At 39.7% G+C, this 15767-nt stretch overlaps 1 protein-coding gene across 1 annotated transcript in view; it reads left to right on the forward strand.

The window, feature by feature from the left end:
- Positions 1-15767, forward strand: part of LOC140464585 (dynein axonemal assembly factor 5-like) — a 124530-nt gene that overhangs the window by 85021 nt on the left and 23742 nt on the right. Inside the window, exon 8 of the mRNA XM_072559837.1 lies at positions 7122-7290. Within this exon, the coding sequence (XP_072415938.1) occupies positions 7122-7290 (169 nt within the window). The remainder of the gene's footprint in view (positions 1-7121; positions 7291-15767) is intronic.

A 15767-nucleotide genomic window follows, 5' to 3' on the forward strand; every position in this document is an offset into this window, starting at 1 on the left:
CATTTATATAAATAACAAACAACAGCGGACCCAAAACAGATCCTTGTGGTTCCCACAACAAACTGAACTCCAGCGTGAACATTTCCCATCAACCATCACCCTCTCTCTTGTTACAACTGGCCAATTTCTGATTCAAACCGCTAAATCACCCTCAATCCTATGCCTCCATATTTTGTGCAATAGCCTACCATGGGCAACCTTATCAAACGCTGTACTGAAATCCATATACACCACATCAACTGCTTCACCCTCATCCGCCTGTTTGGTTACCTTCTCAAAGAACTTAATAAGGTTTGTGCGGCACGACCTAAGCAGTGATCACAAAACAGTGTTGACTGTCCCTAATCAACTTATTCCTTTCTATTCTTATCTATTTTCACCAGAATTCCTGACACCACCTCCTTGTCTCGTCTAGTAGCCTGTATCTCAGTATTCTCCTTGACAACATTGTTTTTTTTCTAATGTAAATATCAATGAAAAATATTCATTTAGCGCTTTTCCTATCCCCTCGAGCTCCATGCACAACTTCCCACTACTGTCCTTGATTAGCCCTAATCTTACTCTAGTTATTCTTTTATTCCTGATATTCGCATAGAAAGATGTAGGGTTTTCCTTTATCCTACCTGCCAACGACTTCTCATATCCCCTCCTGGCTTCTCTTAGTTCTCTCTTTAGGTTTTTCCTGGCTATCTTGTAACTCTTAACTGCCCTACCTGAGCCTTCACATCTCATCCTAACATAAGCCGCCACCTTCTTCTTGACAAGCGATTCAGCCTCCCTAGTAAACCATGGCTCCCTCAATCGACCACTTCCTCCGTGCCTGACAGATATGTACTTATCAAGGACATGCAGTAGTTGTTCCTTGAATAAGCTCCACATTTCAATTGTGCCCATGCCATGCAATTTCTTTCCCCATCTAGTACATCCTAAATTTTGCTTAATCACATCATAACTGCCTTTGCCCCAATTATTACTCTTGTCCTGCACTAAATTAAACATAACTGAATAATGGTCACTCTCACCAAAGTGCTCATCTACCTCCAAATCTTACACCTGGCCTGGTTCATTACACAGTGCAAAACCAATGTGGCCTGTCTCCTTGTTGGCCTGTCTACATGCTGTGTCAGGAAACGCCCCCCCCCGCACAAATTTCACAAAAGCTGACCCATCTAAAGTACTTGAACTTTAGTATTTCCAGTCAGTATTTGAAAAGTTAAGATCCCCATCACAACTGCCCTCGTACTCTCACACCTATCCACAATCATCTTTGCAATCCTTTCCTCTACATCTCTGGAACTATTTGGAGCCCTATAGAAAACTCCCAACAGGGTGACCTCTCCTTTCCTGTTTCTAACCTCAGCCCATACTACCTCAGTAGAAGAGTCCTCAAGTGTCCTTTCTGTCACTGTCATACTGTCCTTGACTAACAATGCCACACCTCCCCCTCTTTTATCATCTTCTCTGTTGTAACTAAAACATCTAAATCCTGGAACTTGCAACAATCATTCCTTTCCCTGCTCTATCCATGTCTTTGAAATGGCCACAACATCAAATCCCATATACCAACCTATGCTGCAATTTCACTCACCTTTTATTCTGGATGTTCCTGGTGTTGAAGTGGACACACTTCAAACCACCTTCCTGCTTACTGGTGCACTCTTGTGACCTTGAAACTATATTTCTGACCTCACCACTCAACCTCTTGGACATTGGAGCTACAAATCAGGTTCCCATCCCCCTGCTGAATTAGTTTAAACCCTCCTGAAGAGCATCAGCAAATTTCATCCCCAGGATATTTGTACCCCTCTGATTCAGGTGTACACCATCTTGTTTGTAGATGTCCCACCTACCCAAAATATAAAGAGAACAATGTCGCTGTTAAGACTTCTCATACAAGAGTAATGCAAAATCAGTGCTAGACACCTAGATCAAATCATCTCAATTGAATGGTTTTGACAAATTAGTACTGGTGGAAATCCTCAAATTAATTCAGAGGGTGGATTATGTGCATTTATGGTTAAGTAAAGTTCCTAAGTTTTCATAAATTTCAACTATTCTGAGGATTGAAATAGAGCAGTGGTAGCTTCTAGAGTTGCAGCTCTTGGTGATTTGGGACTTCAGTGATTATCTTTTGACAGCATGTGCAAAATGTTGTAATAATTAATATTTAGGCACCTTTTACTATTTACGAATGTTTTCTGAATTTCTTTGATTGTGAATGTTACGTTTGATTTCTTGTCCAATGAGTATATTTCAGTAAAAAGATTTATTCACTAATCCCGAGCAATAGTTGTAGCTCCTGATTCTCAATATTAATTTTTTTTAAAAAGTGAAGCAACAGTGCTCAGTTTCTATTTCGCTTTGGGCAAGGGGAGGGGTTGAGAAGAAAGTTATTTTTGACTTGTTCCGTTTCCTGACATGATTGAAGAATGGATGGAATAAATCAGTTTTTCATATTGAATTGAAATGATTTTGTGCACGAGGGGGGCTGACCTCTTTTTGGTCTAGTTGTTTAAAGGAGACACGAGCAGGGACAGAAAAAAAAACGTACAAGGACACTAAGGTTCTTGCCTACTCTTTTCTTGGGTGCTACTGTACCCCATTCATCAAAATACAGTTGACTAGCTTCATTGCCATAGCCAACCATTGATTAGGTGTACAAGATCAACTGTGGCAGTTATGTAGAATTGGACATTTGAACCTTTAACTTGCCACGTTGGTTGTTCTCTAATTATTTAATTTGCGTGGAGAGAATCTTGAAAAATATATTTGGAATAATTTTCATCTCCTTTATCATGAACTAGAGGTCATTTGTCCCACCTGGGTTATATATTAATCTGACTTTTCTCAAATCATTGAAAAAATATGCCCTTATTTTTAAGTGTCACACCAAAGTGTTTATTTATGCAGGAGCTTTAGATTGACTGCTATTCAGGAGGTCAGCGCTGATCTGCCTTAATTGTTAAGATTCAGTATTACCTTTGTAGTCCTCAATGTACCAAACATTCTCAGAAGCAAATTTCTGTGTGTGCCCTTGAGTTAGTGCAAAATCATTTGAACTCTGGAACCTGACTGAATCCAACCCAGATAAGTGGTACAAAAGGCAGTTGGTATCAATGTGAAATGAGTTTGAAGCAATCAAATTTCTAACGAGCAATTGTTCAATGTCACTTCCCATGTTTCTTCCTTCCCACCTTCCTGATTCTGTGTGATTTTAATGCCTCTTTTAATTAGGAAAGCTTACATTTATACAGCATATTCTTAACGTCAGAACTTTCTAAAGTACTTTACAGCCAGATGATACTTTGTAAAGTCTAGTCACTGTTAAAATGGCAGGAAACAAAGCCAATTTGCACAATAATCTCCCACAAATGGCTGAATTAACATCTGTCACAGTACTGGAGTCATCTAAAAGACGTCACCTTTGACAGTGCAGTGGTTGCGTAATACTGGCCTAAATTTTGTGTTCAGGTCCCTGGAGTGGGACTTAAACCTGCATCCTTCTGTCTCACAAACCAGAATCAGTCGGTTCCATAGGCAAGTACTCAGGAGATGTGGCTGTGGTAGTGAGTCTGCTTCAGGACGTGGCTGAAGAGCTTCAGGGCAGAGCAGATGACCTGAGGGTTGCAGTGAGAGAGAAACTCACTGAGATCCTAGTAGAGGGAGGAGGAGAACTTCTTCAAGTATAGGCATCCTTGGAAGAGGCTTCACAGTAGGGTTAAAATCAACGAGGAGAAATTGAAGACTGCAGATGCTGGAGATCAGAGTCAAGAGTTTGGTGCTGAAAGAGCACAGCAGGTCAGGCAACATCCGAGGAACAGGCAAATCAATGTTTTGGGCATATGCCCTTTCTACTAATTCTCCTCATCTCTTTCCCCTAATGTGAGAACAGGATGAAAAGTGCATCCTGGGACAATGTGCTGGTTTGTAATCTCTTACTTGATGGAATATAAGCAATGTGCCTACATCACAGAATGGTTTAATCTTCTGAGAAATCAGAGGCAATTTGAAGTTTTGAAACACTTGAGCATTTGAGGTTTTCGGAAGCACAATTACCACATTCTCACCTAGTCTTTGAATCCAACCCGTAAGGATGAGGTGGAAGCCTGTTTTTTGTACCTGCTGTAAAGAGCTTGGAAGTGAAATAATTTTGGGCAGTCTCCATCCATTTCCTAATGGGAACACAGCCACAGCACAAAATTATGTGTAATTAGGCACAAATTGGCAATCTGTCTCTGAAAAGTTGTGAGGCTGGATGGTGTGGAAAGTAGAAGCATTACATTGGTGTAATAGTTGGTGATCATTATGAGACTTCAAAGTGAAGGCACATGTCAAAAAAAAACTGAGTTTTATGTTTCATGTCACAACATGGTGTCTGAAACAGGAATGTTTCATGTCGACAGAAGAAACGTATTTTGAATGTCAACACTGCACTTAATGAACATAAATTCCTCTTTGCGCAGGTTATAATTTTAAAATCAAGCTTTTTAAAGTACATGTACATACAGTAAAATGTTTCTCGACTGTTCTTAAGCATGTTGTAATTCATTAGCTGACTTTAACCTTGATGCTTTTTCTGCAGCTGGAGCAGACGGCTGTTGAGATAGGCGTAAACAATGCATCCAGCACAAGCATTAATCAATGTGTCTGATAAAATGCACTGCACAGAGGGTCCATTCAACTCATCATGGCTGTACTGGCTCTTTGCAAGAGTCATCCAACTAGTCTAACTTGTCTGTACTTTTCCTGTACTGCAGTTTTTCTTTTAGATGCATTCATCTAATTCCCTTTTTGAAATTTATTAATCTGCTACTACCACCCTTTTGAAGCAGTCCATTCCATATATAAGCCAAATGTATATGTAAAATTCACTTTTTTCTCGCAATGGACTGAGACCATAAGATCCTAAGAAATAGGAACATGAGTAGGCTATTTGACCCCTCAAACCTGCTACACATGTGAAAGGATCATGTCTGATCTAACAATCCTCATGTCCATTTTCCTGCCCTTTTCCCATAACTCTTTATTCCATACTGATAGGGCTTCTTCTATCTCAGCCTTAAATATACAGAATAACTCTGCCCCACAGCTCTCTATGAAAAGAAGTTTCAAAGACCCTCTGAGAGAAGGAATTGCTCCTCACACCACTTAGCATCCCTTTATTCTGAGGTGATGACATCTGGCCCTAGACTGTACCACAAGGGGACACATCTCTGCATTTGCTCTGTTAAGCCCCTGAAAACTTTCATATGTTTTGATGCGATCCTCTCTCATTCTTCTAAATGAGTAGAGTCCCAATATGTTTAGCCTTTGCTGATAAGACAGTCTCCATTCCAGGGCATCCTCGTGAACCTTTTCCAAACAGTCTCCAATGAAATAATATCTTTCCTTAAATAAAGAGGTCAAAACTGCTCATAATATTCCAGATGTGACCTCACCAACACCATGTGCAATTGCAACAAGACTTTCCTACTCCAACCTCCTTGAAATAGGAGCCTGCATTCCATTAGCTTTCCTGATTACCTACTGCACTTATGTACTAGCTTTGTGTTTTGTGCTTCAGTACACCCAAGTCCCTTGCAGTCTGTTGCAGTTTTTCTTCATTTAAGTAATACTCTGTGCTTTTGTTCTCCCTTCCAAAATGAACAATATCACATTTTGCCATATTATATCCTATTTGCCCACTTACTTAACCTATTAGTATCTCTCTGTAATCTGTTTGTATCCCTCTCACAACTTGCCTTTCCATTTCCTTTTGTGTCATCTGCAAATTTGGCTACAGAACATTTGTTTCCTTCCTCCAAGTCACTAATACATATTTTAAACAATCCCTGTGGATTGTTACAGATCATGGACCTGAAGAAGTTCCCATTATCCCCACTCTCTGTTTCTGGCTCATTAACCAGTTCACTGTTCGTGGCAGCGTGCTACCTCCAACACCATCTTATGACTTTTGTAAGATAGCTTATCGAGCGCCTTCTTAAGTCCAAGTACAACATACTTTCTGGTTTCCCCTGAATCTCTTCTGGTTGAGCTCTCAGACATAATTTCCCTTTCATGAAGTCATGCTGACTCTGCTTGATTAGATTATGATTTTCCAAATGTTTCACTGTTACCTGTCCTAATAATTGATTCCACTATTTTTCCAATAATAGATGTGAGACTCATCAGCCTAAAGTTAACAGCTTTTTGCTTCTCCATTTTGAGGGGGTCTATTACAGACAATTTTCCAAATATCCACTGATACTTCTATAGAGTCCAAGGATATCTTGAAAATTACAACCAACGCCTTCACTATGACTGTAGCTACATCTTTTAGGATTCAATTATGTAAGCCTTCAGGCCAGGGGACTTATCTGCCTTTGGCCCTATTAGTTTGTCTATTTTACTTCTCTAGTGATAGTACTTAATTCCTCCCCCGTATTCTTTAGGATTAATGGGATGTTCAAAATATCATCCACCAAAAAAACTGATGCAAGCTATCTGTTTAACTCCTCTGTCATCGCCTTGTTTCCCATAATTGTCTTCCCAGATCCTTTTCTCAGGGGCATATGGTCACTTTGACCCCTCTCTTCCTTTTCATATATTTAAAGAAACCCTTAATGCCAGTTTTCATATTTCTCACTAGTTTGCTGTGGTAGGTTTTTTTTCCCTCTTTTTCTTTTTAGTTGGCCTTTGCTGGATTCTGAATTTATCCCAATCTTCAAGGCTGTCACTGAGTTTTGCATCTGTGAATGCTTTTGCTTTCAGTTTAAGACTGTCCTTAACTTCTATCATGTTTTTGTCTAGGTAAACTGTAGCCCGTGCAGACATAAGTTTGTTTCATTTCTTCATTTTACTCTCTGAAATAATGCATGATTGATTCTTTATTGAAATCCCCTTTTATGCTGATCTGTTGACTCTGCAACTGTCGCAAGGAGGAGGTTTGGCATCATTTCTTCAAATACTGATACTTGACACACCCAGTTTGTTTACTGGCAATAGATATCAGATGTTGTAGGCAAATTGGCTCTGCAGTGAGAAGTCTCCTGTAAAGACTCTACTCTGTTTTTGTGAATTATTTATGCCATTTCAGTGAGCTGTTAACATACTGCAAAATGAAGCCTGTGGACTGGTTGCAGGTAGAAAAGACCTTGGCTTCCTTGGCTGCAGCACAGAACTTCGATAATTTTTTGCATCTGTACAGACAACACATAAGTCAACTGATTGGATGGGTGGCTGACACACAACACCAGTGGAGCAACTACTCTGTGCAGCACTTGCAGTTTGAAACTATTATAACTCAATCAGGTAAGAAATATAAATTGTTCAGTCTTTTACATTTTACATCACTGATATATTACAGAGAGAGATCTTTTATTACATGTGCTGCGTGTGAAGTTTTCTGTGTATTTGAGAAGGCAGAGTATATTTTAGATTGTCAAGCTGTATCCTTATATAAAAATTGTATATGCTTCAATCAGATCATTTCTTGCTCTCCTAAGCTGTATAAAATATGGGCTGAATCTATTTGACCTTTCCTCATCAGATATTTTTCTCATTTCAGGAATTAGTATACTGATCAGAGTACTATATAAGTAAAATGATAATTTTCTTTATTACCTACAACCTAATAGGTAATAAAGTTTTCTTTTCCAAACTATTTGTCAGACCTCTTATGGGGAGTGGGATTTAGATGGGAAAATCTCAATGTTTTAGTCTCTCAACTACAATCTTTTCCTACTTGAAATAAATTAACATCACATCTGTGATAACCTCTTTAAGGCCCAAAGGGAATCACTAATAAATCTCTCTGTGGAGCTCTGTATGTGTTGATTTCCTCGGTAACTGACAATGGCATGCCTAGCTGGAGCTCATCAATTGAGCCCTTTTAGGAAGCAGACTTAGGGCGGTTGTGGCACAGAGATAGAGTCCCTACCCCTAGACCAAAAGGCCTAGGTACAAATCCTACCTGTTGTGTAATTCCCCACATGTCTGAACACATTGAATATAAAAAATAAGTTCAATTTTTTAAAAACTATAAAGCAGATGCAAGGATGGGTCTGCAGAACTGTCTGTTCTGGGCTGGGACTAGTCTATATATGCCACAAATAGAGCCTTTATTTTAGTGTTCAACACTAAGGGATGTTCTTTTCCAGTTGGGCTTTGTCAGTGATTACAGCATCCAACAAAGACTGTTTGGTTTTCAGTTGTCTTTAGTATCTCTGCCCCTGCCTAGATTACTATAATGCCAAAAAAAACCAAGCTTTTGTATGATCACCTGAATATTCTCCTGTTTCCAGTAACCACCAGCAATGTTCCTTTCATATGGTTTGTGATAAGATTTCCCTTTTACTCGTTTCATTTTCCAGAGCCAAAGCAGTTATTTTCAAACAAATCCCGTATCTTGACATTCAGTTTGACTTTATTTTTCGGATCTTTTTATGAGCCAAAAATCGCAACTATTTCATGCCTCTTCAATTCAATCCTAATTGAACAATTGAGTTAATTTTAATTTAATTGAAAAGTTGATTCCATAGGAACAAGTTAGCCTAATTGCACGTAAAACTATTAATAGCAGAAATAAGCAACTTGATCCCACTGAGGCTGCTCTGCCATTCAGTAAGATCATGACTGATCTCTGTTTTGAATTCCACATTCCCACTGACCCTCGATAGCCTTCGCTTCATGTTAGTCAAGGGAATCATTATATCTTCGTCTTAAATAAATTTTCAATGACCTCATTTCCACTGCCTTCTAAAGCAGAATGGTTCAATGCTACATGGTCATGTGAGAGAATTTTGCCTCATTTGTGTTCTAAGGGGCAACCTCTGTATTTTTAAGTAGTGAACCAACCAACACCACCCTCCTCCACACACCCCCCCCCCCCCCCCCTCACTCGACCACAAGAGGAAGCATTCTCCATATTCATCTTGTCCAATCAGGATTTTAGTCTCTTAAATCACACCACTTGCTCTTCTGAAATCCAGCAGAAACAAGCCCAATTTGTCCAATCCTTTGTCATCAGACAACTTGCTTGTTCCAGGTATCAATCTAGTAACCTTCTTCTGCCCCTGCCTAGATTACTATAATGCCAAAAAAACAAAATTTTGTATGATCACCTGATTCCATTGCTTTGATTGCATTTATAAATCCTTCCTTAAATAAAGATACCAAAACGTCAGTGAATATCTGAGATATGATCTTACCAGTGCTGTAGAGTCACACTGCATGGAAACAGACTCTTCTATCCAACAAGTCTATGCTGACCATGTTCCCAAACTAAAGTACTCCCATCTGTCTGCATTGAACCCATATCCCCCCATTCTATTTTTACAAACTCTCTATTCCTCATAACATCCTGGTAAATCTTTTCGTCGCCCTCTTTAATTTAGTAATGTCCTTCCTATATTAGGGTGACCAGAACTGGACAGAATACTCCAAAAGAGGCCTCACCAATATTATGTTTGATGTAGTGTCATTTTCCACAATGAAATGTAATGGTCCTCTGAAGTGACTCCACATTCACTCACAATGAGATGCTGCTGTTCCTTTAGGATGTTTGTTTCTCCACTGCATCAGTCTCATATATTTTCCGTACTCCCTCTTGTGACCTAGCCAACCATGGGAGTAGTCTTTGAGCAGTGTAGTAAAAACTCCAATGTTCAGGAATGCACATTTTGTCCCATCTGTTCAGCGGCAGGATATCAGGCCTGAGACAGTCACACAGTCTGCCCTGCACTGACAAATCATGGAAGTCATGTCAAGGGTTTATAAGAGCCAACATCTTCCCCATTCCTGGGGTCTACATACTCAAGCCAGGGATTCTCAGTATGTGACGCAAGCAAAGTCCTCCTGAGAGGTGTGTCTTGCAGGGCTCATAGGGAGGTGTTTGTATTTGTCCATTTCATGACACTGGCAGATCCCTCACAGAGAAAGTGTCGCCCTTGCAATGATAGTGTCACACTAAAGGGAGAGAGAGAGAGAGAGAGCAGATGGGGCTAATACCATCAGACAAAATGTGACAGACCTGAGGAGCTGCCTCCAGGTTGGGAGCTCTCTGTCTAATATCCTCTTTCATGGAGAGTTGGCCTAGAATATTATAGCACTTCAGGTTTATGGAAGTACCCACTGTCTTACAGCTATAACTGAAGCATAATGTCTTTCCTTTTAATTTCAATTCCTCTCATAATGAAGGATAGCATTCTATTAAACACCCTAATTACTTGCTGTATGTGTACACTATATTTTTTCCTGACATGCTAGAAGCACAGGTGATCCCTCTGTTTGTTCAATTTCTGCTGTGCTTCTCCATTTATTTAATAATGTCCCATGTTTCATTCTTCCTACCAAATCGAGCAATTTATATTTTTCTACCATGTACTCCTTGTGCCAGATTTTGCCTACTTGCTCAATTGAACTATTTACATAACCATCTGCAACCTCTAATACCTTTTCACAATGCAATTTCTACCTAACTTTGTCATCTGCAAAATTATTTACCATACCTTAGCTCCCCAAATCACAGTTAGTAATGAATCGCATAAATTGGAGGCCCCAGTACAGAATCATCCCATCCTGCCAATCTGAAAAAGACCCATTTTACTCTGTTTTCTGCCCGCCAGCTAATCATCTGTCCATGCTGATCTGGTGTGCTTTACTCCACGAAGTTTTGATTTACTCAATGACCTTTTGAAGTGTTATCTCATAAATGCTTTTTGGCAATCCAAGGAGAGTGCAGGTAGAGGTTCCCCTTTATCCAACTGCACTTATTACTCCTTCAAAGAACATCAATAAATTGGATAAACATGATTTCCCTTCCAAAATTGCATACCAACTCTTCCCAATTACGTTGAGTTTTTCCTAAATGCCCTGCTCTTGCCTCTTCAATCAACAATTCTAATCTTTGCCCATGACCAAGCTAAATGGGCCTGGGATTCCTGATTAGTGCATTTCTTCATTGAATAGAGGGTGCTACTTGCTCATTTCTAGTCTTTTGGAACCTTTCCAAAATTTTGGAAAGTGAACACCAAAGCTTGTTATATTAGCCTCATTTTTAAGATCCAAGGATGAGGTCCATCAGCACCTGGTTGGAGAAAGTGAGGACTGCAGTTGCTGGAGGTCAGAGTCGACAGTGTAGTGCTGAAAAAGCAGAGCAGGTCAGGCAGCGTTGGGGGAGCAGAAGAATTGACGTTTTGGGTATAAGCCTGATGAAGGGTTTATGCCCAAAACATCGATTCTCCTGCTCCTCAAATACTGCGTGACCTGTTGTGCTTTTCCAGCTCCACGTTCTTGACATCAGGACCTGGTGCTTATCAGCCTGCAGATCCATCACTTTGCTCATTACCACTTCCCTGGTGATTATAATTTTATAGAGTTCCTCTCTTCCTTCCACCCCTCTCTTGACAGCTATTGCTGAAATGGGAACTTTATATGGGAACTCTAATAAAATCAGAAACTAAATATTTGTTCATTTTGCTTTCCATTCCTTTTTATCTGTTAACTCTCCATTCTCATTCTTGACCCAACAAGCACTAACTTTAATCTCCGCCTTTTCGCATACAGTTAGTTCTGACATAACGCGACAGTCCCATTTTCGTTTGATCTCACGTTATAGGAAAATTACACAATAGCTGCTCCATTTAAATAATGTGGCTGGAATCACATTGTAGCCAATCTAGGTCAGGAAAGGTCATGTTCTACAAATAGCAGTCTAAATTCTTCAGTCACTTTAAAGAAGATTTGTGTTGAAGAAACATGCATCACTGCAGAACCAACTGTACCTATTCTACTCATTTGCTTATGTCTAGCTTGTTTCCTGTCATACTCCTAGTTCCTTTCTCATGTTTGTTTTATCATTGGGCAAACAAAGAATGACAATCATCTGACCTTATACTCACCTGTGCACAGGTATAAGCTTTCTTCTCAAGTTCGATGTTTTCTTCACTCAAGAACCATGGATAGTGAGTCATTCCTTTAGAATTTTTCTTTATGGTAGGAATATGCTTACTGTGAGGACCATGAAATATATGCTTAAATGATTGCTGTTGCTTCTTTGTTGGTCTATGCTGTAGTCCAGTATCCCTGTGCACTTCAGTGAGCTGAGCTTTCATGCCCACATTGGTGTGATTTGTTCAGTTTAAAATGCTAGTCTTCACCTCCTCCTCTTCTCAACTGGATAGAAAATCTAATCATAATTTGGTTGCTGCTTCCTATGGCTGTTTTTACTTAATCCTGTCACATTACACAATGCCACGTCTAGTATAACCTGCTGTCTGACTATTTCCAGAATGTGCTGCTCAAAGAAACTATTCTGAAAGCATTCTACGAACTACAAACACCCAATCTATCTAATTGTATGCTTAGTCTGACACTGTGGACCTGTAGACTACTTGCACAAATGATCTCCTTTCCCTGCTATTCGTCATCTCCATCCAAACCAACTCTATGCCTTAATCTCCTAAACCAAGGTCATCTACTACTACTGGAGGAATGCCACCCTTAAATTAACAGTGTTACTCTTCCACCTTTACCTCACTGCCTATTCTTCTTGAATGTCATTTCCCTCGATATTCAGAACCAAATCCTTGTCATCTAGCTGCATCTTCATATTCTTATCAGGTAAACTATCAATTTGTATACTTTGTTACAAATGCTACACTCACTCAAGGCTTTTCGTTTTGTCTTTTTGTTAATTTTGGAACATCTACTTGTGATTGTTGGTGCATTCTTAGATTTAATTCTTTGTCACTTCCTGCCACTTCTCTGACCTTAATTTCCAATATCACTAACTTGCTCTCCTGCCGTGACTTTACCCTTGGTTTGCCACATCTAATTAAGATTGATCCCTTGCCCTCCTTTAATTCCAAGCTGTCTTGCTTCCCAGTTATACAATTTGATAAAACATTAGTCCTAGCACAGTTCAGATAGAGGCAATCTCCAATAGTGCAGACCCGAGTAGGCACCACAACCTTCTAGATTCATTAACTCCTCAGATCAGTAACTTTCCCCTCTTCCCATTCATCCCTTTTTATTTCCTCCACTTGAAAGTGAATCAATGCTTGAGTTAGGACACTCCTCTTCCCTACAGAGTTTGCTTTCATCCACATGGGCATGTACCTCATACTCGTTCGATAATTGCAAGGGCTGAGACTCCTGCACTGTAATATTCTACAACCTCTTAGATCACTTAGTTGTGAGCATTCCCTCCTGTCCCTTGTTACAGATAGAATCCAACTGCCCTATCATAAGGGATCTGACCCATTATGGAACAAAATGTTGTCAGTACCTTTTTGCCCTCCCTGATCCATCGCAATGTCTTCAACTTAGCCTTCAAACCAATATCTCAGAGTTGGAGCTCTATTTGTAGTTGTAGAAATATGTCACTAATGTGTTTGTGCTGGATCACTTTTGGATCCAGGAGTTCCCATTGTCTGTCTGATCAATTAAAAGCATTTTGTTAATTAGTTACTTAATATTGACATATGAGAGAGACTGGATAGGTTAGGACTGTATTCACTGGAGTTTAGAAGAATGAAGTGGGGGTGGGGGGGGAAATCTCAGAAACCTAAAACAATATAACCAGACTAGACAGGGTAAATGCAGTCAGGACGTTCCTGATGACCAGCGAGTCCAGAACCGGGGTCACAATTTAAAAATGTGCCATTTAAAACTGAGGTGAGGAGAAGTGGTTTTACCAAGAGAGTGGTAAGCCTTTGGAATTCTCTGTCATAGAAAGCGGTTGAGGCCAAAACATTGTTTTCAAGGAGAAGTTAGATATGGTTTTTAGGTATGAAGGGATCAAAAGGTAGGAAGAGAAAGCAGGAGCAGGGTACTGAATTGGATGATCAGTCATGATCATATTCAGGAGCAGAGCCGGCTTGAAGGGCCAAATGGCCTAGTCCTCCAATATTTTATGTTCTTATTTAATTGCTGTTATTTATCAAGTCTATAAAAGAGGTGATGACTTAGTGGTTTCAATGCTAGACTATGAAATCAGAGACTCAGGTAATGTTCTGAGGACAAGGATGAGATAGCAAGTGGTGATATTGAATTCATTTTTAAAAGCTCTGGAAATGAGTCAAATTAAATGTGAAACCTTTGTCGATTGTGGGAAAAATCTATCCAGTTCACTCATGTCCTTTTGGGAAGCAAATCTGCCATCCTGGCCTTGTCTGGCCTACGTGTGAATCCTGACCCACAGCAATGGGGGTTTCTCTTAACTGCCTTCTGGCCATGACTCTCACATCTGTGAGTGATTAAAACAAATACAGTAGTGCTTCGACATACAAACGACCCCGTTCACGAACAAATCGGTTTACGAACAGGATCGTACGTAAAATTTTGCTTCAATGTACGTACGAAATTCAAGGTACGACACGAAAAGCTCGTGATTTCATTGTTCTGCTTTGCTACGCGCTTGTTGAACGCAAAAGCTCTCTGGCCCCACGTGATCTCATTCAGTTCGTCTTTGGTGTGTGCGCTGTGAACAGCGTTCGTTGCGACGTCCAAGCCTTCTTACAGTATCCGAACAATGGGAAACATTGATTCGGTTCGCGAACCAGGTCCCGGAACGGATTAAGTTCGTAAGTCGAGGCACTACTGTACTTACAATTGCAGTGTATATATGCTATTTAATTAAATAGGTAACTAGTTTAGGTACAAACACCTAATTTGCTGGAAAATCTCAGCAGTTTTGGCAGCACCTGTGGAGACAAAGCAAACTTCTCATTTTATGTCAAGTGACCATTCTTCTGAACTAATTTACGTACCTATTTTCAAATTTTTTTTATTTCTAGAAGCAGTCTCACTTGGGTTACCTCAGTGTACTTAGGCAGCGCTTACCAGACGCCTGTTATGTCACTTGTTTTTGCACTCTGATTTTCAAAATTAGTTTGTGCTGGCTCCTAGCAGCTAAGGTGGTGTCCTCCACAACGATTAGGAAAGGAAATACAGGACACTGTCTGTGAATGCTTCCCCCCCCCCACCTTTAAATTCATCGAATTCCCATAGTTAGTGATCTCTTGAGGCTTCCAGTCTGTCAGCTGCACTCGTTGCTGTTTGCATTCTCTCAACCCGACATTTATACTCCAGGTGATTTCAGTGAGTCAGCTCTGCTTTCCTGTTGTTCAAGAAATTAGTTTTAGCTAGCTCTCCAATTAACTAACTGCACTAAACTGCTCTAAGCCTGAAAGAGAGTTTAGATTTTAAATTAAACAAAAACAGAAAATCTTAAATGCTGAAGGCTATAAACAACTAACACTGTTCTGTACTGTAATTAGGCATTTAAAATGGGAAATCATTGTTCTCATGGACTAAAGGTATGGCTTAATGAAGTATGTTTTAACCAGTAACAAGACTGGAATTATTATTGCAGTGCAGTGAAATGCATTGTAGTGCAATTTCTGTGTTAAGAATATTGCGAAGAAGCTTGCCTTAGCATCCCAGTATTAAGTAAAATGTTGCAGATTTTCTTGGGAATAACTTTACCCAGTAGCTACCAAAGAAATGTGTGGAGAAGGAAATGAAACAGGGCTAAGTATCCCATGTAAATTCTAACCACTAGAAAAGTAAACTTTGCAATTATGATATTTGCATGGATTGCAAGGGAGACAAAGTGTTTAATATTCATCTAATTCATGTACAAACTTATTTTTCGTTAAAAAGTCAAGCTAGCAGCACTTTATTTGCTCCTTTAGTTTAGAGACACTGCTGAGAGCCTGAAATGTTTTTCTATTCTTTTACATCTTGGATCAGTACCTATCTGTCCCATGGCAAGTATATAACAG

This window comes from Chiloscyllium punctatum, chromosome 40 (genome assembly GCF_047496795.1).
Source record: "Chiloscyllium punctatum isolate Juve2018m chromosome 40, sChiPun1.3, whole genome shotgun sequence".
In the NCBI taxonomy this organism is placed as follows: domain Eukaryota; kingdom Metazoa; phylum Chordata; class Chondrichthyes; order Orectolobiformes; family Hemiscylliidae; genus Chiloscyllium; species Chiloscyllium punctatum.